General features: G+C 36.8%; 1 protein-coding gene across 1 annotated transcript in view; it reads right to left on the bottom strand.

Moving 5' to 3' along the window:
• Window positions 1-26,380, bottom strand: part of LOC117369651 (microtubule-associated tumor suppressor 1 homolog) — a 61,122-nt gene that overhangs the window by 24,122 nt on the left and 10,620 nt on the right. Inside the window, 5 exon segments of the mRNA XM_055230494.1 lie at window positions 1,936-2,247; window positions 2,886-2,983; window positions 18,131-18,292; window positions 18,994-19,149; window positions 21,856-22,029. Of these exon segments, the coding sequence (XP_055086469.1) occupies window positions 1,936-2,247; window positions 2,886-2,983; window positions 18,131-18,292; window positions 18,994-19,149; window positions 21,856-22,029 (902 nt within the window).

Raw genomic sequence — 26,380 nt, 5'->3', positions numbered from 1 at the left:
ACAATAGTGTAAATGAGGGCAAAAACTAAATTACACAATAATTACAATTAGAATAATAAAAATATGTGTTCTGTGTGTTAAGTGTCCTTGCATTTTGGATGGTATTTTTTCCCATCAACTGCCACTGGACTTAAATATTTACAATAGATACTATCCAAAAGTATTTATTAGAAAAACATATAAATCTCTGATATGCACTTTCATGAATTTTGGATACGTGTTCAGGCAAGCCCCATCACCGCAATCACTGTTGCTACTGCTATGCTAATGGCTAAAAACAACCACTACAATCCATTGTTTACAATGTCTACACTGGTAATAACAGGGTACTGCTGCTGGTTTGCCAAAGGGGAAGGAGGATCTGTGAGCTGTTTCCTCATTTACCTCATTTTACCTCCTCAAACACAGGAACATTTAAGAGATTTCAAGTGTCAAACATGTTTGGAAAAGTCTAAAGGCAACTAACAATTGAAAAGGTATAGGCTAATAATTTTGACTAGGGATCATGTGCTTGTGTAGTATTGTCAAAAACTGTAAACAAGTAGTAGTAAAACATTAATAATTCAATCAGTATCCATGGGTTTCAGAATGATGAAAAAACAGGACTGTTACCATAGCAATCAACAATCAAAAACAAAATATTGTAAGCTACTGTTTGGGCTGTGTCAGGTATTTATCTTTCTATACCTATCAATGGGTTCAGAATGATAAGAAAATAGGACTGCTGCCATAGAAAAACTAACAAAATATTATATATTTCGAATGGGAAAAAGATGCATTACTCATTACCTCTGTTAGGATTGTTAAATTTCAAAAGTTGTAGAATATTTTATAGACAGCATTGTATTGTTTTGAAGGAACTACATTGACTCTGATCCTCTGCTCTTTCAGTGTAACCAACATTAAGTTACTACTGTTAAAAAAACCCTATTCTATCCCATTAAATACATAGTCAGTAAATGGTAGTAGCACTTCTACCATAGTGAGCCTGGCCAAGTAATAACTAGAGACTAGAGATAAGTAGATATTAGTTCAGCTGACCACCAGACTAAAGAAAAGACATTAAGCTTTATTTGAGCTTAAGTGCAAAGAGGGAACTGTACAAAATGTGACTATACTGTTCTCTAATAGGTGAAACAGTGAAACATTAGTTGTAGATAAATCTGTTGCAACTCATGTAATTGAGGTAAAATGATCAAAATCTGCCCTACATACCAATCAGAAAAAAATCGTCTCCTAAACAATCGGCATCCACATCCACATGAAAAAACATATTGTAATTATGACTACAGTAATATTCTAAACAAAATATTGTTCTTATAGAGACTACATGTTAAAACAAGTCTATCATTGACATTATCTGCAGTAGACTAGTCAGTATGTAGGTGCAGGGTGTTTATGTTTTATAAGATTTTAAACATGCCCTGGTGACATGAGGTGACAGCTCAAAGTAATCATTAGATCGCAGACTTCTTTGTAATTGTTATAGGTTTGTAAGGAAGCCCTGAGGGGTCATACAGGTCTGTTATTCATATGAATAGCAAAAGCCACCTAACCTGAACTATAACGATTTGATTTGAAGCCAATAAAATATAGAGCGTTCAACTTAAATCTTTGTCTAAAGTTAGCTGTGAAATGAATACAAAATGCATTCCAACAACATTTTACCAATTTCATCCCTGTACATTTAATTAATCTGGTTAACATTGTGTTATAATTTTGTAAATTGTTCAACACCATGACTCAACCTGTTCAGTGCTCCAGCAGATACGTGAACTAAACCAGGACTAAACCAGGACTAAACCAGGACTAAACCAGGACTAAACCAGGACTAAACCAGGACTAAACCAGGACTAAACCAGGACCAGGGCTCTGCAATACTCTGTACCCTGTATATATAAACATTAACCCTGAATGAACCACCCCTTGACTCACCTCACTGAACAGGTGCTGTATGACCAGAGCCAGTGCCTCCACCCTCCTGTTCCCCTGCAGCAGAAAACTCCTGAGCTGTACGATTGTCTGGCTCTTCCTCTCCACCTGCTCCTTTGATTGTTTCACATCCTCCACCAGGGAAGAGGAGGGGGTGGTCCTGGGTGCACTTGGCTGAAGACGGGAGGCTGTTTTGGGGCTGGAGCGAGCGGAGGTTTTGGGTTTAGAGAGAGTTGGAGACTGGGCAGAACTGGAGCTGATTGTATCGACCAGAGGGACACGAGAGGCCGAGGGAGTGTTCACTGCATCTGGGACCTGAGGGACAGACATTTAAGAGGAACTGGTTAAATTAATTCAAACATTCTTCAAGCAAATAAGACATTTTTGCAGCTGGATATACATTACTTCTTTCTTTCTTTCTTTTTTTTTTTTTACAATTTCATGTTGTTAAACAAGGTAAACTTAAATTTTCCTGCCATAATTTTGTAATTATCAAGGAAAATAACAAAAAATTGTTAATGTACATGAAAATGGACATTCTGTGGGTCAAATCGAACTATTTAAAATAAAATATTATGTCTCTTGAGTAGGAAAAATGTGGCATATTTCTAGCTAAAATACATAAATATAGTTATATCTATTTAATTATTGGGTGATCTAATTATTCTAGTTTTCAGATTTTTTTCTGACCATGTAAATGTACTAGGGCTGCAAGATTAATAAAAATATCCTGTCTTATACTGCATAAAAACTCCTTGTGGTTTAGATCTGTACAAACATGTTTACATTTCAGTCCTTTTGTCAATTCTCCTGGTTTAAAATGTGAACTCTGAACAGGAGCCTATTAGATTTATGATTTAAAACATAAATCACAAATCTAATCCAAATACAATGCTCGTCAGAAAAATCACAATTTTTCCCCAATGATTCAGCCTTAAAATAAGACCACTTACCCCCTCACTGTTGCTCTGGTTCTGGTTTTGGTTGGTCACTGCTCTGTCTCCGCTCACATTCGAGGCTCTGGTCTGTACTTCTCTCTTGTTTTTGTCCACTGCAAAACAACGTCGTCCGGTTAGTTTGCGCTTGGTCGAACCAGCGTTTAGCATAGCGAATATACATTATCCCCAATAGCACAATAAAACAGCAAACTAATGATTACTGAAAAAATAAACCTACATAATAAGAAAATATGTCCAAAATGTACTGAAATGAAACTGGAAATCTGAAATGTTTAGCCCAACATGCATAGGTTTTGTAAAATGAGAAGACGCCCAGCTGACTGAGGAGCAGGAGTTATGGGACTGCATGGTTAATGGACAGTATGTGTGTGTGTGTGTGTGTGTGTGTGTGTGTGCGCGCGCGTGTGTGTGTGTGTGAGAGAGAGCGGGTATTTATTATATTGTGGGGATTGGGCCTGCAAGATTAATCGTAAGTGAATCGAAACCTTAATTTGAATTGAATTAGCAGATCGCAAAGGCTGCAATTTTTTAAGTACCATAATTTCCTCTACAAACAAAATATAAAATTTTATTTTGGATATAAACTTCTAATCCTGTAGTTTAGATCTGTACAAAGATGTTCTAAAATATGAATCTGGTATTAGTTTGTTAGTTTATTATTCAGTCTTTTTGTCTCCTGGACGTGTTTAAAATGTGAACTTTGAACAGAATCCTTTTATTGAAAAACATAAATTGCAATTCTAATCGCAATTGCAATGCTTCAGATATTTATCTCAAACCATCCAGTGGTACTGTAAATCCTTTATTATTAAATTTGCAACATGTTTTAAAAATCATATATAGGTTAAAACAGGTTATAGTTACAGTAGTGACTATGGTTAAGGTTAAGATCAGTCTCCAGGAAATTAATGAAGTCAATGTAATGTCCCCAAGAAGCATGGAAACCCAACATGTGTGTGTGTGTGCATGTGTGTGGGGGTGGGTGCGTGTGTGTGTCCATTAGAAGGCCATTAACTGCAGAGACAAAGCAATTTGTTCTCCAGTGTTCTCCTATGCTCACTGCATTACTCCACTCTCTCTTCCAGTCTCTCTTCCAGGACCCAGGACCTCTAATGGATCCTTGGAAGAGTCAATAACTTATTTGTCAAATACAAAATATATGAATACATATTTTTGAAAGCAGTGTGTGTCTTGCATGAAAATTGTGCCTAACTTGTAGATAGAATTCTCCCTACAGTGTGATTTCATCAATATGTTGTAGAACTCTCTACTTCCAAGAAATTACTCAAGTAAGAGTTAAAAAAAAGTATTTGGGTAAACTACTACTCAGCTGATTAAATATAAGATTAAATATAACTAAGAGTATAATCTGGACGTAACGCCTGATTTATAATTTTAGGTTTATGTCATTGGAGGAAGAAAAAACAAATGTTCAAATCATTTAATATTGTCAACATAAAGCTTTTGTTACTTGTAGACTCGCTCACAGTGGGAAGAGGAACCAAAACGTTTACTCAAGTAAGAGTAAGAGTAGTGTTTACACATATTACTTAAGTAGCAGTAAAAGTAGAGTGTCTGAAAGCTAATCGCTTGAAAAAGTACAATCTAATTAAGAAACAAAACATCTGAACAAGGTTACTGAAAATGTACTATAACATGTTTGGAATTGTTTTGTTTCTGCTCCTTCCTAAACCAAAGCCAGAGATGGATTTGGCTCAAAGCTTCTATCAGACTGACTCTCCTATTTCACAAAAAAGGATTAACATTTAGTACTGAGAAACAGACACATAACACTGTCCGTAGAGACAGAATAGTTCTAAGAAGAGGTCATTTGACAGTGGTAGGATTTGGCATGCAAAGCAGTTAGTCTATTGTTATAAAAATAAAATCTATCTACTTATCAGTAATTTAATTCACAACACTAAGCCTGTCACAATAACAAAATTTTAAGTGTGATAAAGGGCTAACGAAAATACAATAAACTGTAATATTGAATGCACTTTATGCTATAGTTAATGAGTACAGGCCTCTCTTCCCACTAGTGCAAAGAAATGTGCACATGGTAAAGACTGAGCCCCCCAAAATATAGTTCCAACTACCATTTTCTGAACATAGTAATTGTTCTGATCGACGTACGTAACACTTAAATTTAACATTGTGGGTACTCAATATTTTACAATAATGTAGGCCTATGTGCAGTTCATTTGCAACAATGCCATCTATTGGTCATATTGTCCTCAAACTCAGGAGCTATTGTTGCGTCTGCTTGAGTTTTAAGATGGGGACATGTACCTGTAGGCCATGGAGTCATGCAAAGCTGCTGAGCCCAAACTGAGAGAGAAACAGTTAGCACATTAGCATATTAGAACAAAAAACAAACAAAAAAACAAACAAACTAGAGGCTACCCAAGAGTGTCATATGTGGTACACTATATAATGGTCGGCACAAATCAGGGTGGTAAATTATCAATTACCAAAATTATCAAGTACCAATCAATTATAGTGCTCTTGGCTCCATAGGTGTGTAAATCTTTTAATTTTTGGAGAGTAGAAATCTTTAAATATTTTTGATTTATTTATTTATTTGATTTAATAGTTTTTTTGTAATATGTGACCTACTAAGTAATAAGTAGTGACCTACCAAGTAATTTCCCCTGTGGATCAATAAATAATTCCATCCATACTAAGATTTTTTATACAATTTGATCTAAGAGCACAAATCTATATAGAAATTTACATGATATAAGAATATAACCAATCTTAGTGTACCAGCAGTATGATGTCTCAATGGGAATATTAAAGAGGCAGAGCTGTAAGGAGAAGCAGGGGAGGTAGGTAGGATATAGGCCGGTGTGAAAGTTTTCACTCATAGGAAAATATCTGTGCATCAGGAGACAAACCACACACTCTTATGCTTGTGTTTATTTGCTTATCCTTATACTTATTTGTAGTAGGGTTGTCCAGACCCAGATACTCATCAATACCATACTGTAATCCTCCTATTCAGAGGTAATGTGTGGGACTGAAAACTGTTCCCAGTGAGTCACACAACAGCTGGGTCATCACTAAAATCTATTTACCTGGCCAACCAGAAATGCATGCTTTGTTGAGTGGGTCTGGAACCGTGTGTCCTGTCTCCTCAATTCCAGGGGCATGATTGACAAGTGCATTAACCAATCAAAGAGTTGCATGCCCCGTTTGGGTAAAAAAATCATGCTGGCTTTAGTTAAAAAAGAGGAAAAAAGATTTCTACAAAATCAACAATCATGGCCCTAAACTTGTATTTATTTCAGGTAAATTAATATTTTGTTCTAAATGGTACAAGAGGAGATGTCTTCTGCATTTGAGAGACACATGCATTAGCGGCTGTGGGTGGGTCGTCCCAAGTTAGAACAGAGGTTTGTTATGCTCTGTGGTCCGATTCCAAACACTTCTGGATTTGAACAAAATGTAGAAAGGACGACCTAGTCTGGCAAAACCATCCATCAGAGTGCAATCTTTGGCTTCATAATTTGTTGTCACATGTTTATTCTAGTTAGAGGTGCACTGTGGTAACTTTTCTGGAGGAGGGTCCACGTGCTTGTCTTGAGGAGATCTTATTGCTTTGCCTGAAATTTTCCATAGTATGTTATTAAATATATAGATTGTATAATGAACTACAGGTGTTTTTTTTTTTTGTTTTTTTTTCCAAAAACACAGTCTGCTTAGTGGTATCATCTGCTTGTCACATGCTGTGTGTGAAACATTCCAGGCAAAAAGAAAACAGACAAGTTTCTCCACCAGAAATGCTGCATTAGTGCACCTTTAAGATATAATGGCAAAATGTCTATTCTATTTAATTGATTCTCAACCTAGACAAACTTCACTTAATACAAATTACAAACATAACAGCTTTTAACAATGAAATACAACTGAAGTTTGAATGTTATGCATGATTGGGCTTTTTGAAATACTTTTGGACTTTAAGTCTTAGTTTATAATAGGTCTTTTACATAGACCAGATGTTTGTGGAATTTATATGAATTATCCTTTTCTTTTCTACATAGGTGATAAGGTTGATGTTACCACTCTGAATGTCCTTGTGTGTTACAGTCTCCTTGACCTAATAAAACAGGCACCTGCTCAGTTACCATGGAAACAGGAGAGAAAAGCACTCCCCCGCAACAAGGCACTGTGGTGACACACATGTTCAGTTAGACACATGTACTTGTTACGATGTTGTTACCATCACTGTACAGTCACATCCTGGGGCACATTTACAGACGCATTAGCTACAATCTCCAACCATGAATTCCAGTCACTCACTCACAGATCAGTCACACACAACAAATGTATGTACTGGTCACAGCTGTGCTCACACTGCCAACCTGGTTATATTTACTATTTGAAATTCTCCACAGATGCTTTCAGGATCCAAATTGTCATGTGTGGAAAGGTTTGTACCATAGATACCAGAAATTAGATAATTATTTCTGGAGTCACATTATTGAAATGTCATGGAAACAGTTATATCTGATGTGAGGGGTTCAAAAGGGAAATCGTGCTTTAATTGGGCTGACAACAAAAACAGACAGAATTATTTAAAATTCTGTTAAGAGGAGAAGGTTGTGCATCCCTAGGACTAAAGCACTAAACCCAAATGATAAGAATTATTCAAAAATTATTAATGGGCTCTTCATTTCATAAAAAAAAAAATATCAGAAATAAAATAACACTGTTCAGCGGCCATGAGGTCTGCATAGGTGATCTGGGGTGACAGAGATACTTGCATTATAAGTTCTCTGTACTTTGTCTTCAAAATACAAGAGTTACTCCATTACCCACTAATTAACTGACACAGAATATTGGGTTATTCTTACACAAATGTAGTCTTTAACACTCAATAACATAAGAAACACAGGCGAAGATATCAGCTTCTTTAAGAATGCACAGTAGTAGCATATATTTAGCTGAATTCTATGGTTTGATTTCATTTTTATACCTTCGTCTCTTATACAAAACATACTCCAGTTATTTTAAATTGTTCTGACAGATGTGGACAGATGCTCAGCTTGACTTCATGTTCTGGGTTTCACCAAAACATTTCTCTGTGTTTAATATCAGGTCCAAACCACATCAGGGACAGAACAGACCAAAGGGAATAATAACCAGGATTTAAGACGCTGAGACCACAAGAGACATAAATAGAAACCGTAAATTACAGCGTACAGTGGCAGAGATGTTTATTAAGTGCTACTGTGGCTAATGCAGACAAGGTTGTTTGAAAATCTGAGACAGAGTTTAAGTTTATTATTAGTCTTGTCTTGTTCTTGAGAATTTATTTTGTGATGGATTTAATTTTAATGAGTTGAATGCAGATTTTAATAAAAAATGAACACAATTTTAAGCAAATTTTATATGTGCTAAATGACTACATGACTTTGGTTGTACACATTATATTTGACTATTATATAAAAGGTTGATGGTTCTTCACTTCACATGATCTACTTCAACCTCATAATCTGGTAAATATTGGCTATATCTGTTCTGCAGGAAAATCCCAGATGACAATATATTTAGCTATTTTTACAAAAGCAATAAACATAAATTTGTACTATAGATTAGTACTACTGTACTATAGATTTTACAGCAAGATGAATATCAGATATTGTATCGGTGGTATCGGACTATCCCTTCTACTCTGGGACTTTAAAACCTCTGAAGAGTTTTTGACCTAAATGTATTTTGAATCTCCTTGGGACCCGATCATGAACACTAGAGACTTTCCAAAACCCAGAGCATCTGACCTCTAAAGCCCCATGCGCCGCACGCCTGCAACCAAACAAGAATAACTGCACTACACTGTAAAATAAGTGCATGAGGTAAAATTACTTGCAGAATACTCATCTTGATTTAAAACCACCTCAGATTTTTTTATGCATAAGGGGGATTTAATCATGATTAGAATTAGTATTCCAATCATTTACAACAATGGTGTAATAACGAAAAACAAAGCCCCTTGTCTCTATATTTATTTTTAAACTGTGATTTTAATTATGTTCCAAAAAAAATCACATTTCTCATTTTCAAGCAGCACCAATATTATGCCAAGATCTGGATTTTTCTACTTATTTGGCAAGCCAAATAATTTATTAAATTGGTGTAAAAAAGATATTTTATCTGATTTATTTGCCAAGAGGAGTCCCAGTTTTGATAATCTAAGTCAAATTCAAGATAACCAAGGCAAGTCCTTCTTAATTGAAGTCATTCTGACTTACGTACATTTATTTTTTGCAGTGTGCAGTAGCTTTACGTCAGATTAAAACGTGCACCAGTGGACAGCCTGGCATGAACCACGGAGGAGGGCGCACGGGGGAAACCCATAGAGTGTGTATGTACGTGCACGTAGATGACTAAAGCTTGCGGTGCCCCAGATCTGAGCACGATCACAGCAGAAGCAGAAACAGAAGTGGGTCTATGGAGGAGGCCAAGCACGTGAGGCTGGATCAGATGTAGAGGCAGCTCAGACGGAAGAAATACTGAGGCAAAGTGTTTGCCAAAATGAATTAAATAAATCAGAGTGTAGTGTGGATTTAATCACGTTTTACATCAGGGACTTTGTGGCATTAATTTAGTTTCAACATCACTGGGAAAATTACAATTTTAAAGCTGACCTGTTATTCAAAATCAGCTTTATAGAACTTTTAACCATGTTATAGTTGTTTCCCTTCCTCATGAACGCTCTCAAAGTTGGATTTAACGTGATTCATGCATGTCTGAGCAATGGTCTTACTTCTTTATTCAAGACGTCATTGACCGCCATTTTCACAGCCTTTGGTACACACCCACTGCTCTGTACTTACTTTGTTCTCCAATTTTATGTTCTTAATCGGTGATATGCGCAGGATTCAGCAGATTCACATAATCATTTCGGTACAAACGGGAAAAAAATCTGCTACTTGCTACCACGTTCTGCAGCTTTCCATAGGAGGGCTGTTTGTTGTGATGACACTTGGGAACCAAAATTTTGTACCGTGGAAGTCTACGGACCTGTTTCTTTTATTAAGTTGTTTTAGATCAATAAAATCAATTTAAAATGTCCAAATTATGAAATAATGATCTATGGGTGTCAGAGATTATAACAATGTGGCCGACACAAGAACGACATGTCTTCTAACGGTGCACAAGTAACTTTTCTGGTGAAGGATCAGCCAGCTGCTTGTACTGTGGAATGGTCCACAGTATGGCATTTAACGTGTCTATCAATATGGAGACAAACACCAGGCCAAAGACTAAAGAGTAAGAATGCCTCTTTTTTCAATTAAACATCTGAATTGAATAAAAAAAAAAAAAAAAAATCAAAGTCATAACATCTCCATCCTGACAAGCAGGTGATGAACTCTCCACCTGAAAAGTAGTAGAAGTGGAGCACCCACAAATGTAACTTTAATGCACCAATGCATGGGCAATCAAGGCCACTCTAAACGGTACCAATTTAAAGCAATTTGAACTTATTTACTATACCTGAGCCAGATCAACTTATTTAATATTGTAATTTGTACAGTAAGCAGCAGAACCATTAGCCTCCTCAGCCTCTCAATCTCTTCCTCATCACCATCACCAGACTACTAGTATCATACCTACTGAAGTCTATCAGTTCATTCAAGTTCAATTTGTATCACTTTATTCATTTGCTTGTCTTTTTGTTTTAATAATACTTAGCCTTGATCGCATTCAAGCCCTGAAGAAAACCCCAGTATACGTAGTGCCCTTTTCAGTATTCCTTTTGAAAAACCTACACAAGATGAAACCACGAAAAGCTATGAGCACTTTTTAAGGACAAGCTTTTATTTTACACCGTTATGAGTCACGTGGGCTCCCTCCAGGCATGGGCATCTCCTGCGCAATACTCATAACATAGCCTACGGTCTATTCAACATGACTACACAGCTAGTGCGCTCGTGCAGAAATAACTGCATGCTAACGCACTGTGAAGCATGACTGACGGCCTGATAGTAGCTAAATATAAGCGTGGCGGCTTTTATCCATCGCGGTATAAAAGAAAAGATTGTATAAAAAGATAGCACAGCAAAACGGGGGAACCATGTGGAGTTCCAATATGGCTGCCAAAAAGGAGCAGTGGTGGGGTAAAAATATGATTAGGAGTCCTCTGTGAAATCTCAAAAAATGAAAATGTCTGAAATCTAAGGTGTTTTTTTGGATTTTAATAAGAGAAAAAATGCAATTGTAGATTAAAGCTATGACTGAATCATCTTTTAAAGCTATAATGTTTAGAATGAGCCAACCACACCCAATCCCACGTGTATAGAATAGGGCTGACAAAAGTATCAAAAATCAGATACTAATCAGATACTACACCTAGTATCAAAACTGGATACTCATTTGAGCAAGTATCAATACTAAAAAGTCACATTCATAGGACAGAAATGAACCTTTCCTGAATAGCTTTAGAATAATCTTGTACTGTATCTTAACAAGTATAGACCACATAGACTAGTACACACCCAGGGACCACTATGAAACAAACCTGGACGACTGACAGATTACACAGATGTGAGGCAACAAGGTAAAATAAAATAAAGTACTACGATTTGTTGTTGTTGAAAATCACATTCTATTGTCTAAATAAAGAGTGTTTTTTATTATTGCTGTAGTATTAGAATTGGTACTGAATATCAAGTCTATTCTTTAGTATCGTATAGTATTATTTTGGATCTAACCAGCAGATTGTGATCGACATAATGAGCATCCATGTTTGAGTGAATGAAAGTCAATTAGGAAGTTCACTGTTGTTTGGTCATGGTGTCAATAGTTTCAATATTATGAAATTTTGATGTAATTGTAACACTAAACTTATGTCGATATATATATATATATATATTTTAACCACACCGAGCCAGTAGTAAAGGGACATTTCTACAAGATTAGAGGAATACAAAGTTTGAGGTATAGGAATATGACACAAAACACAGTCAATACAATTGTAGATGCATACAAACACAACCACTTTGGTTAAAGTAAGAGGTGGGAGATATAGCATATGGAAAAAAATATAATATCAAAATTAGAATATTGGGTATATCATATATAGTTAAAACAACTTAAAATTACAGAGAAATGTCTGGTGTAATCTCCCAAACAAGGGTTCACTTTTTTATGGTTACTTTTATGATCTATGGTCCATGTTTTGTGCTACACTTGAACCTCAACCAAGACATTTACAAGCCCATATAGCACATTCCTGATGTGTTGTTAAAGGTGCACCATGTAACTTTTCTGGTGCTGGGTCAGCCACCTGCTTATCTCACAGAGATGTTACTGCTTTGCCTGGAATGATCCACACAATGGCATAAAACATACATTTCTTCCATTCATTCAATAAGAGAGTTTTATTACTCAAAAAATCCTTGAAAAATGTGCAGTTTTACAGTGAGCAGAATAGTGTGGTGCCATCTACTTTTCTTGTTTAATGCCATACTGTGGAACATCCAGTGACCTGCAGGTTCTCCATCTGAAAAGTTATAGTTCTATATATTGTGGTGTCAATTTGTCAATATCGCCCACCCGTAGTTAAAGTTGCACAGTTTTTTAATGGACATGTGTTTTACAAAGAGATGGAAGAGTTGAATTGACGAGACACTGAACGGGATGAGAATGACCAGGAGACGGACATAAAGAGCAACTCAAACCTGCGTGAAAAACCATTGTGTTCTTCCTACATCCTGGTAACAGCTGCAGGTTTCGGAACAGTCCCTTAGCCGTCAACTTTACATGGAAGTTCGACAAGGATAATCTTGGAGACCAAAGCATCGTTCCTGGATTTAAAGTTGAAATTCACAAAAAAGTCTTGAAAAAATTTGCTGGTTTGATGTTTTTTGTAGTTTTGCGTTTCGTCTGGAGTGCTGCAAAGTTGATGGGTGACCTAGATTGAATTCCAAATAGCTTGTTTCTACAAGCTCTGAATTTATTTATCAACCAAAAACGTAATACATTTCCTCTATAAAATTGAATATAGCTGAAATGTTTAAAAATATATCCAGGTTTAATGCCATAAATGGGTCCAGATTAAGATTAGTTCACAAACTACAAAAGAAGAAAAAGTAAACCAATATTGATTTGAAATCTTTCACAGTTATAATGAGTAAAAAAAAAAATCTAAAATAAAAGAAAAAATGTGGCTTATACAGTACAAATATAGCCTTATTCTAGTCCAATGACAAATGACAAATAATTCTGATGAAAATTGCAGAAAATTCCCAACGCTACCTTTAGTTTTATGCTAGTCTGGTAAATTTATTCTCTTGTAATATGAGAATAAATTTTGAAAAAATATTTTGAAATTAATCCACAAAAACAAAGATGAAAGGACTTGCTTTCTATGAGCACTCAAACTTCAAAAAAATCATAATTTGCTGCTAACAAGGTCAAACTCCACGTTGCATTTGCTCAAATCCCAAGATACCGATTCCCGGTTTTCCAAAAAAATAAAAAATAAATCCTGCAATCCAAAAAATTTGGAACAGTTGTCTTGTTTTCAAATCAAAAGTAAAATGAAAAATAGTGCCAAATAAAACAAATGTTTGATTTTGAATCATTTAGGTGTTACAAAAACCTCCATCCATCGCAAAGAGATGCCGAGAGTGGAAGAGGGGAGAGGCAAGAAAGAGGCGGTGCTCAAAATGATTAATATTCCGCGTATGTTGCCGCAACCAATGGCCCACTGACACACTGCGGATTTCCCTCCAAAAAAATGCTAATTTATATGCCATACACGTACACACAAAAGCCAGGCAACTGTAGACGCTATCATGTATGTTCACCTCCAAAAGCGAGAGAGGAAGAGCGAGGGATGGAGCAAAGAAGAGAGTAGAGGGAGAGGGAGAGAGGAGACAAGAGGAGAGAGAGAGGGTGGGGGAGGGGAAGGATTTGAATAATCTGCTGCTGTAGTTGCTAGCACCCTCCCACCTGCTCCACTGCAAACAAGCATGTGTACATCAGTTAGAATACAGAAGATTCATTTTAGCCCTGGTAAAGCCCTGGTATAGTCCTGGTTTAGCCCTGGTTTAGCCCTGGTTTAGCCCTGGTTTAGCCCTGGTTTAGTACTGGTTTAGTCCTGGTTTAGTCCTAGTTTAGTCCTTGTTTAGTCCTTGTTTAGACCTGGTTTAGACCTGGTTTAGACCTTAGACTTAAGTTCCGATCCAGTCATCCCTGGGTTTCAGCTTCCTATTATATGCAACATTTTGAGGACTTTTTTCCCCATTCAAAACATATAACCTGCTTTGGTCCTTGTGTAGATCTGTTTTAGTTCTGGTTTTGTTTTGGTTTAGTCATAGTTTTATTCTGGTTTAGTCCTAGTTCATCTCTGGTATAGAAATGTTTTAGCGCTGGGTAAGAACTGCTGCATTCTGGGTTTAGTTCTGGGTTTAGTCCTGCTTGGGCAAATTCAGCCTCCTGCCAGTCATAGGCAGTACTTTTACTGCAAATCTAAGAATCTGTATAACTTCAATAACATCAGATTGAATTGTACTACTTAATATTTATGTTCCAAGGTAAAGGTTCAGTAGTCTGTCAAAACTGTGCAAACTGTGAAAAATGCATCCATCTGAATAACTGAATAAGTCTTATTTCTTTCTGATGATGAACCTGCAAAGAATGAGCTAAAATCCTACATTGTATAAAAGGGAGGGGCTTGCTGTGCTATGACTGAATGATGAATCATAGGCCTGTTACAATCGCAGGTGAAATACTGAGGTCAAATGGAGGGGTGAAGCGATACAATTATAAAATTAAATAGTTGTATAAACCCTGTGGATTGATTAGTTGCCTAAAGGGGACACTAATACTTTGGTTGACCAAGACACTATTGATTAATCGACTAAACAACTTAATTTTATTTGTGTGTGTACCTAATCTACCTATACTTGTCCCTGCTAGTTTATTCTCTCAAAGCCTTAGTAATGAGCTGTAAAGGCGTCAGCTGCTCTGTGCACTAGCACCACCACATGGCAGTAGGAGTCAACTCATTATAACCACGCTAAATGCATTATAGTCAAGTTATATGTTATTTCCTCATTAAAAATCCCATGTAGATGTTATTGCTTTGGGTGGAATGTTCCCATGTTCCATGGGGAAACCTTTGACCCATCCAATGTCACTGGGTCACCTCATCAGGAGCAGTGGCTGCCACAGATCTATCTGTGATTTTGTTGCTATGCTTGCTCAGGACTATCTTAGCTTTTTCTCCCCCTCTCTTTTCTCTTACACCCTTTTTCCTCTCTTTCATCACTCTCTCATGTCTTTCATCCCCTTTTTTACTTCTTTCTCTCTCAGTTCCTCCCCTCCCCCCACTCTTCCCCACTTTCTTTCTCTTCCTTTCTTTCTCATTAATGTCTCACACTCTTCTTTAATTTTCTTTCTCTCCTTTCTATCTTCTCTCTCTGCTCTCCTTCTCTTTCACTCCCTTGTGTCTCTCACTCCTGTCTCTCTCCCTCATTTTCTCTCCCTCTTACACACCCTCCTTCATTCTTTCCCCCCTGCACTCTCCATCTCTTTAATTCCCTGTTTCTCCCTGTGTTCTGTCTCTTCCCGCCCCCCTCTCTCCCTTCCTCTTCCCTCTTTATCCCTCTCTTTTTCTATTCCCCTCCCCTATTTCTCCCCTACTCTCCCCATCCTCCCTTTCCCACTCCTGTCTCTTTCTTCCCTATCTTCTTACTCTTCTCTCTCTCTCTGTGTCTCTCTCTCATTCCCTCACCACACAGAGCTCTGAGGCGACAGTGGTTAAGTCTTTGTTTCCCTTTTGTGTGGACGCTCTTGGTTTAAATGTTTGATATTTTTAGTCCAGACAGTTCTTTGGAGTTTTGTGGTGGTAAACTTTACTGCAATTCACTTTCATTTAAAGCTAACGTTATTGCTACCACAATTTGCACTTCTAAGTGTTACCGTTTTTCTCAAACGGTTGCTAAAAAGTTGAATTTTAAGTGATTTTTGTAGCTCTTTATAAATGTCATTGTATTGAGTAAGTCCCATGGAAATACATATGTAATTTTTGGTGCATTAATTGAATCTGCAGATGGCCTGTTACAAGTTTTAAAATGTACCTTTAAAGACAAAGTATTACACTTATATGGGGTATTAACTGCTAACTCATAACATGTCGATCACCATGTTGCCTTATATTGTTTTGAAAATGCTAAATTTGCTGAAAACAACGCATTAAAATGCTTAATAAGTTTCATTTCAGTTTTTGACACTGCGTATCCCCTCCCTTTGCTCCCTGCACTAAGTCACTCCCCCTTCAGAGTATAATCATATTACGGTTGGTGTTGGTGTACATTTTGTTCATTACTGCACATGAGGTTTATGAAGTTGTAGTGTATTGTTTTGTGTCATGCTTTTGCATGTTTATGTAAAACTGCTGTGCAGCATGGGTGACATAGGGTTGTGGGCTGAACTTTGGACAGAATTGTACTCCTAACCATGAGGAGGGTTTGAGGGTAGAAAGGTCCAAAAAGTCAATTTTGTATAACACCCCCTCCTTAAAGTAAAATTTCTGAACCATTTATTTTTGTCCTTATTTCATTCATACTTCGACAGAGTGGAATGCTGCTTTTGTTCGTGCTTGGTTCACATGCCAAAGCATAGTTCACTGCTCGTCCCTGTCCTGTGCAGTCTTCCTGTGCCTCCGCTCATGACACATTGGATAATTAGATACTCCAGAGGTAAAGACGATAATCGTGTTTTTCCATTACAACCCTTTATGTTAGTGACAGAAAACAGATAAGAATAGACACGATTCCCATTCACAAAAGCATTTTAGTAAAAAAAATGTTGGTCGTAACTGCTACACGTCTACATAGACCCAGAGCTAATGCTTTGCCTGAAAAGTTCTGCAGTATGGCATTAAATGTATCTATATGGTAAATGGTCACATTTTTATACAGGGCGTTTCCACCTTCAAGGCACTCAAAGCACTTTGTATCAAGGAATCACTCAGCCATTCACACCTACATATATACACCACGGGGGGCAAGGTGGTTTAAGTGTCTTGCCCATGGACACAATGATAGCATTCATCTGTGGGGCCTGAAATCGCTCCCCAATCTATGGATCAATGGATCTGACCACTCTACCAAAGATGTCTATATCGAGAGTAGGATTCAGGTTAGTGGACAAACACTGTTATGTTGCTCCATATCCATGGAGACAAGCAGGAGAAGCCTTTTTCAACAACAAATTAATGGTGGGATTTGCAAAAACGGGAGAAATATTATATGCAATATCACAATATTAATAAAATAAATAAAAGAAACTGGTACAAAGCAGTGGATTTTTTTCACTTGTTTGAATTTTCAGAGCAAAAACAATTATAATATGGTTAAAAGTTCAATTTCATGTTAGCATAATATGTCTCCTTTAACGATGAGGTACATTTAGAAAAGCGGTTACTGTGTCTGTTGCATAAAGTAGTTTTAGTATTATTGTTTATTATTGTGGCATTTTTTACACATGTCAAAATGTGTTTCTGATGTAGGAACAGGCCTAGCATCACCCCGACATTATGAGCCAACCAGCCCGTTTTTAACACTCCTGCAATGCAATGCAATTAACTTTATAATGATGGATCGCTATGATTGAAGTTTTAGCCAAGAACATAAAGGTTCAATGTAATGACTCTCCAATTAAGTTCCCAACACACCTGCAAGTTGCTTTACTGCCCAAACCACAAGCGTCTGTTTTAAGAGACAAATACAAAATGCTTTCAATATTATTTTCCTCAACATATACAATACATACTTTTAATCACTACCATTTAACACAAAAATAAAGAGATGGGTGATATAATGACTCCAATATCGACATCAGCCAGTATATATATATATATATATATATATATATATATATATATATATATATATATATATATATATATATATATATATATATATATATATATATATATATATATATATATATTATATATAGTGAAAGTGAAAAGTTAATTTATGATCTTTATTTCTACTTAAAATAAATTTGTGAGACTTGTGATGGATTTTAAAAACTAAGTATCAGCATTGGCAAATACGCGTTATCAGCCACAGTAGCAGGTCAAGTATTAGATATGGGCATCAGTTCAAAAACTTTGACCATCTACAAATGTTCTAGTCTAAACTGTGCTGAAAACTGCATACTTTTACTGACCATGAAAAAGACCCAGGGCTGGTCAAAGCCCTACTCTGTACCTGTGCTGTTGATGCGGCTGAGCCTAGCAGAGCCGCTCCGCTGCAGAGGATGCTGGGAGGCCTGCTTGGTCGGACTCTGGTTGGCCGATGGAGGGGTCCTAGTGCCCAGGGGATTCAAAGACTTTGCTGAATTGGAGTTACTGGCAGAGGGAGCTTTGAGGCCTGAAGAAACACAGGAATAATCAATACACAGGCAATAACATATTTTTCACCCTTGTACTATTAATTGGTGATGGGCGATATGCCAAAAAATTACATTAAAACACAATTCAACTCATGGAAACCCAGTATCTTCATAAACTGGCTCTTGCCAGATTGATATGTATAGCCCTCTGTATAGTGTCCCTTTCAGTGGACCTATCACATGGAAACGCTTCAGCTGAACAAGATGGATTCTCAAGAGGTTGTGAACTCAAAAATCATTAGAATTTGTCTTGCTGGCAGGGCTATCTTCACATTGTCTTTAAGATTTTAATTGCATTTTAGCATAAAGCTACATTAAAGCCGAGCATGTGCCCAAAGATGTACGTTAGAACAAATAAAGATATATTTAAATATTTACTGCCTTTTATGCTTTGAAAATTGTGTAATGTAGCTTTGAATTTTATCTGCACTATTAATATGAATTTTAAATAATCATTTATTCTTTCATTTGTTTGTAATACAATTGTATGTAGTATTGTTATTTTAATGTAGTTTTTTTGTTGCTTTATTGTTTATAAAGTAGCTTGAACTGAGTTTTGTACAAATTGTCCAATACAAATGCATTTGATAATCCAGTCCTAAAGTATGATGATTACTGCAGCTCTTTGTTTAATAAGTGTGTTATAGCTTATATGAAGTTTAAGTGCAATTATCCATACCTGTATTTGGGGGTCTCGCCTGCAGAGACAGAGCCCTGTTCCTCATTGGTGAAGCTTTAGTGAGGTCACTGGAACCAGGAGGCCTTGCAGTACTCTGGCTTCCCACAGGAAGTGCACTTCTGTTGGGACGCTCATCTGACTCAGAGGCCCCTGTTGCTGGAGGTACAGGGAGAAGAAGAAGAAGAATGTTTTATTTAATATCTACGGACACACATTCAGGTGCTAAAAATGCATTGGCTTAATATAGAGCCTTTAACACCCAAAGTGCTTTACATTGCATTATTTATTCACTCCACGCTTGGTGGTGGTGAACTACTATTGTAACCACAGCTGCCCTGGGGCAGACTGACTGAAGCAAGGCTGCCAATGTGTGCCATTGGCCCCTATGAACACCACCAACACTCATGCAACACATTCATACTAGGTAAGGTGTGTGAAGTGTTTTGCCTGAGGACACAACAGCAGTTTTCCACTAGAGTCACTGTTAAGCCTGAATCATTCTTAATAAGTTTATTTGTCGGCCCCAAGCTCTGTAAAACTGCCTCCACAGTGGAGTGTTTTAAGTCTTATCTTAAGACCCACTTTTATTCTCTGGCTTTTGACACCGCATGGGTTGTGTGGTCCTCTGTGTCTTTAAGTTAATTTATAATTGATTTTAAACATTTTTATAGTTTTAACATCTTTTATCTCTATGTACTTTAATGCTTTTTATTTATTGTATTTATCTATGATTTACTGTCTTTTATTGTCTGTACATGTCTGTGTCTGTACATATTGTATGCGTCTGTGCAGCACTTTGGTCACGTTTATAAAATGTGTTATATAAATAAAGTGGATTGGATTATTTATTATTATTCAAGTGCAGTTACTATTAAGTTTTACCCTTTATTACAATAACCACTAAATATTAATTGTAATTTTAAGATAATTTTAAGATACTCATTTGAAAATGTGTGTTTGTAGACAGATGGCCACATGCCTTTCTTTTTTTTCATCCATCTCAACATCTAATCTCAGGTCCTTCTCATCCCCAAAGAAACCAGTGCTGTGTAAACCGTCTCCATAGCAACGGGCACAGATATCTGTCATTTTCTCAATAACTTTAACAAAATAATGAAACTAATGGCAGTTAAATGACAGTTTGTACTCACATTTTCTTGCCCTTCCTGTGTTTTTACTCCTTGAATTTTCTGTGTCTTTGTTGGGAGATCTGTCCTGAACTGCAGTTTTGTTTTGCATTCTTAACTATAAATTAGTTTGAGAGTTCAACATTTTGCTGCTACTTTTACATCTTAATTTAAGTTATTTTAATATTAATTTGTGATTAAGAATGAACAACAAAAACAAGCTAAATGTATAATGTCAAACTTTTCCTAAAGACAAATGTTCACAATCCAAAATTTACAACAATATGTCCAATATTGACGACCTATCTGTAATAATTGACTTACTGAAATACATTGTTAAACAACTGGGAATCAGGGATTTCAGCTTCCTTTTTGTAGGTGTTTTTTTTTAACTACGCTTCATCAGGGTCAGCTTTATTTTCCCCAGTACCTTACCTAGGAACATAGGTTTAGACAATAGAGGTACTTATGTAGCTGGTGGTAGATTTTATCTGTAGCATTTTTAAACATTCCATCCTGAGCTCGTTTTATGTAGGCTATAAAATGTAATCAGAAATACTGTGTCAAAAACTAAGCAGGTACTTTAAGAAAACCAGTGGAGAATTCATACTTAAAATGACACGAGATAGTTGCATAGTAGGCCTAATTATAGTTTCAGCCGACTGTTATATGCAACATTTTGGGGACTTTTCACAGTTCAAAATATATAATATTTTGTTTTGAATTAGGAATTGCTATGGCAATAGTCATAGTTTTCATCATTCTGAAACCAAACGATATGTTGTCGCCTGCTGTGAATCTCTGCACAAAACAGTTTTAATGACATAGGTTCCCAAGCTCTATGGTACATCTCATTGTAATGGTATGTGTAAAAAAACACAATCTTTGGGAAAAGGAAGACGAGGGTTAAATCAGCAGTGAAAAGGAAACCACTCCAAAAAGAAAAAACATCAGTTATCTTTCTACAGTGTGAACTTATCTGTGTGTGTGGAAAAACACAAACCTCCTGTCTCATATTTATTTTGGGTGTTTTTTTTTTAAAGATGCTGTACCAGATTTTGACTGTCTCTGGTTTGTGTAGGTTAAAAAATCTTTATAATAAGACGCAGACAGCATACAGTGGTCTCATTTTGACCCTAAGTGCTTTTACAATATATCTGTACTGGGACAAAACATATTTTACTTTATTTCATGAAAAAAAAATCAAGTGCGGTAAAAATGTTATAAACTATTATATATAAGACATATGATGCCCTTTTTCTGGTTCTCACATTGTCTAAAGGATTTGATAATAGAAACTGCTTCATTGACTTGCGATGATGATGATGATGATATACTTTCTACATAAAATGATATACTTCATATAATCATTTTGACTATTAAGACTATTATGTTTTTTCCGGGTATTTACAATAAAAATATAATATACTGCATGTGGATAATAATTTTACATTTCATTAATTGTTCATTTGTAATATTTATCCAAAATGGAGTAATAATAGACACAAGTCAATTAACTTCTAGTTCCACCCCACCAGCAATTTTCTAAGAACTCAATCCTCAAAACAGGATTACTCAAACATGCCTGAGCCAATCAAAACACAGATAATGAGGGAACACTGTTATAACATGATTAAAAGCATGGTTAAAATTTGATTTTTCATAATAAATGCATAAAACTTCTGTATGTGTTAAAAGCTGCTCTTGTAATGATCATATCTCCTCTTTTGCATACCTTTTCCTCCATTGTTTTCATTGGCGTTGCTTCCCAGAGACGAGGAGCTGAGGGTTGTGGGTAATCCTTTCACGGGAAGTTTGGACGCCGCAGTTACAGGGGAAGGGCGTGAAGAAGTGAACGAGGAAGTAGTGGCCAAGGAGCGGTCTGTACTGAAGCGAGGTTTGGGGATACCTGGATGAGGAAAAAAAAACACATGTTAATTAATTCATTATTTGAAAGGCAAGCTTAGGTAATTTATTCTTTATCCTTTAATACCGCCGGATTAAAACCTGACCTGGCCAGGATTTTGGTACTTAGGAAACTGGGGGAAACAGCATGCAGAGAAAAGTTTAGTTTGAAGAGGGGGTATTTTCATTTTATGGAGTATTAACTGCTAACGCATAACATATTTAGATCACCATGTTACCTTTTACTGTTTTTAAGAGTTTATAAGTTTCACTTTAGTTTTTGATGCTCTGAGTTTCCCCTGCTCTCAGCACTAACTCACTCCCTTTTCAAAGCACTATCGCATTACAGTTGGCATGCATTTCGCTAACTACTGCACATCGCATCGGGCTTGTTAAGTTGTAGTATATTGTTTTGCATCATGCTTTTGTATGTTTATGGAAAATAGCTGTGAGGGAGCATGGATGACATAGGCTTCTGACCTGAGCATTGGACTGAATCTTATAGCTAACCATAAGGATGACATCTAAACCCTCTTCTTGCATGTTTGTAATATAACATGGTAGGAAGTAAAAAAACAAACAAACACACACACGCACACACACGTATATAAAATACCTCTTTAACCAAGAATGACATCAAGGTTCTTCCATACATCTTGCCTCATGCAATATACTTTAGCATGCAAGTTGATAGTGTCCATTCCCTTACATAACCAGCAAGGAACAAAACTGGTCATTTGAAAACAATGCGGCTGTGAATTTTAAAGCGTTTGAACATTTTTTATGCCATGAATCATTTGTTCCATCCCCAAACCATGATTAATGAGGTCCCCCTGAAACATGACGCCTTCCTCCTTAGAATGCACCAACATGAATCATATTATTAGAGAAAGAGCAGATAAGTAGTGTTCATTTTCAGACAACCATGTATTCATGTCCTTTTGTAAGAGAGAGCAGTTGTCAATATTCCTGTATGTCATTTTTTATGTCAAAAGTTAGATCTTGTTATTTATATTAGTGACAAGGTCCATTATCCGGCTACATTTATCTAGCCACACCACAACATGTGCAGATTAACTATAGACATTTGACCTGCCCAAATCTCAGTCAAAACAGTACACATTTGGGATGGGAGGGCATCTAACACAAACAGGAGTGAATGGGTTTGAGGGATGAGTTAAGACAAAAGATGTGAACAAAGACACAGCAGAGAAGTGAAGGAAAACCTCGTTAAGAAGGGATAAGACCTCAATCCCACAATAAAGACCATAGGAAATGTTAACATCTACTAATCTTAACAGTCTTGGTCTGGTCCTGTTACTCCTGCTGTAGTTTTGGTGAAACCGAGGTTTAGTTCCCCGTTATATTCACAGTTTGTCTTAGTTCAGTATGTTGTGGTGAGTTGTAGGGTGGCGTTCATGCTTGTTCATGGACCACATCAAAACTGGGACTAAATGGGGCTAAACAAAAATGAAACCTGGACTAAATCATGACAAAACCAGGACCAAAACAGGAGCAAATCAGGTCCATATCAGAACTCAAATGGGCTCAGTTTAGATCCAAATAACCAACCGTGAATTAATCCTGTCAAGTTTTGCAAATCAGATACTAATCTATACTAAAACAGAAATGAGCTTTTCCAGCTTCAGCATCAAACAAGTCAATTCCTTATTATCAAAATCGAGTTTAAAATTTCTGTATTGTGACAACACTACAGTGAACACAAACTTAGAAAAATTTGATCATAGTCTTTAGTAAATTTGGCTAAGTGATTGATAATATATATTGAATAATTAGTCAGTATGTACACATATTAACCACAAACCAGGTCAATAAATCTGTAGCAGTTAAACAAGTTCCACTATAGACTTCTGACCTGTCCTTCAACTTTATTTTAACCTATTCTACAGTGTTGTGAACACAAAGAAGCTGAGTGCTCTAAGAAAAGTGCTGTTACTGTAAAACTCAATGTAAAACCAGCACGTGCTTCCCACAATCACATTAGCTGAGATTAGCATTAGCTCACAGAAGACACTCTGTTTTGAAGCAAAGGTTGGACAGGAAACATCTGGCTTCGTTTGGACTCACATCTGGATCAAGTTACCTCTGAAACCACAGGGTTAGGTAAGACAGGCTCAGACCTCTTACACCACAAGTCTGCACTCTACAGTCATGTTTGAAGAAACACAAATTTACATTAAACTAAACTCACTTTTTAAAGATTTTAACTATGTAACCACATAATAATGTTCTTTCCCCATTAAAAAAAAAAAGTGATCTTGTTTTATTCATGTTAAAGCAAACCTGCAGATGTCAGATGGCACAATTTGTAAGATGTAATTTTTATTAGGTTTTCATGTTTTATCTTTACTGGTTTTATGATAAGCATATTTTGTATTTTATTGCATGTATTTCCTGGTTTCATTCCCATGGTCACCTTGACACCCCTCGTGACCACTTCTGCGCCAACCCTGGGCACGATGTAATCAGCACACCTGCACAGCCTACATGGTGGGACTCTACAACCCATAAAGGAGAACATGGTCAGGCTGGAAGGGAGGAAGGGAGAGAGACGGGCAAAGGTGCTACCAGCCAGGGAGACTGGACACCCAGTGCAGCATGTGGTCGGACTACACAAGGTAGTGTTAAACGAACAAGGGCGATGAAGAGGAGATGGAGCAAGGAAAGAGGCAGTGTGATCAGGAGCGGCAGCGTTTGAGGGAACAACATTATAAACATGGTAGAAAGCAACAAAAAATCAATTAGACATAATATTCGTTCTATAACCAAATATGAGATCAAGGTTCTAAATCTAAACAATAACTTATCCATACATCTTGCCTCATGCAATATGCTTTAGTATGCAATTTGACAGTGTGTCCATTCCCTTAACCACTAAGGAACAAAACTGGTCATTTGAAAACAATGCGGATGTGAATTTCAAAGCTCTTGACATTTTTTTATGCCATGAATCATTTGTTCCATCCCCAAACCAGTATTAAAGAGGTCCCCCTGAAACATGACGCCTCCCTCCTTATATGCACCAACATGAATCATATTATTAGAGAGAGAGCAGAATCATGTATTCATGTCTTTGGAACGAGGCACCAAGGATGATCCAGGAGAGCACCACAAAGTGGAACACAAGTACTGGCTTGCAAGGGCGGCCCTGCCTCTGTTGTGAAATGGGTGGCTCTCTCTGGGATGGCCCATGGACAGACCAAGCGAACCTGGACTGACTGCCCCACTTTTTTTTTTACTCTTTCTAAAGTCCATCAGGTTTGTGTTTTAGATGGGATTTTATATTTTAGTCCTGTTTTCATAGCCTATAACACATTTTATTCTAAGCTATTAATAAACTGTACAATTATTTTAACTCTCTTGTTTTTATTGGTTATATCCACCTTTCACCTGTCACTCAAATATCTGCTTCTGTTAATCTCATTACAATTTGGCCGCAGCATATTATTCATACTCTCCATAACTGCCAACCAGGTGACACATACTTAGTCAGTCTATATTTTAAAAGGAACTGTACACGATTTTTACCAACATTAGTGAAAAAAATAACAAGTTCATTTTAAACGGGTTGCAGTGGTCCAAAGTTATTCCTCACCTACCTTATGCATTAAATGCATCCAAATCATTCACGGTTATAAGTTTATAAGTGTTTCCAAAGATTACAGCAGAGTTTTGCCATCATAGTAAAGCTAACAAAAAGCATGCTAACATATACTGGGGCAAGACATATTTCGCTCATATACATGAAAAAAAAAAAAAAATCATGACAGGAACTTTAATGTTGATAAAATTAACATCTTCCTCCAGTCTCTTCAGGGAAGAACTCAAGAGTGGCCAATTCAAAAAGCAAAAAAAGAAGAAGAGAGGGATCAAGGGAGAGAAAGAGAAGGAGAGGAAAAATGAGACAGACGAAGCTTTGTCCAGAACTATGTGACCTTTAGCAGGACATCTCATTTGAGCCCACTCACTGAAACCTTACGGCCAAATGTACAGAATCGATGAATGGATAAGATATAGGAGGTTACAGTAAGGTCTGTAATTTTACAGCTCGTTGCACACTTCAGCACTATACTTCTCAATGTTCTGCATCTAGAGTGTGCTCCAATTCTGAAAAACATCTCCTATTCACCACTAATATGCAGATCATTTGGTCACTTCCTGACACAACAGCCTCCTTGTTAATGCTCGCCCTTGTCTGATCTTCGTAGCTACACAGGGTTAAGCCTGGTTAGTACTTGGATAGGATACCTTCTCTAGTATGAATGCAGTATGTGTGTAAGTGAAGGTTGGTGATTAGAGCTCCGTCAATGTGCCTCATGGCAGCTCTGGCTACA

The sequence above is a fragment of the Periophthalmus magnuspinnatus genome, chromosome 1, assembly GCF_009829125.3.
Source record: "Periophthalmus magnuspinnatus isolate fPerMag1 chromosome 1, fPerMag1.2.pri, whole genome shotgun sequence".
Taxonomy (NCBI): domain Eukaryota; kingdom Metazoa; phylum Chordata; class Actinopteri; order Gobiiformes; family Gobiidae; genus Periophthalmus; species Periophthalmus magnuspinnatus.
Note: the sequence above shows the minus strand (reverse complement) of the source record. Positions and strands in the feature narration are given on the sequence as shown.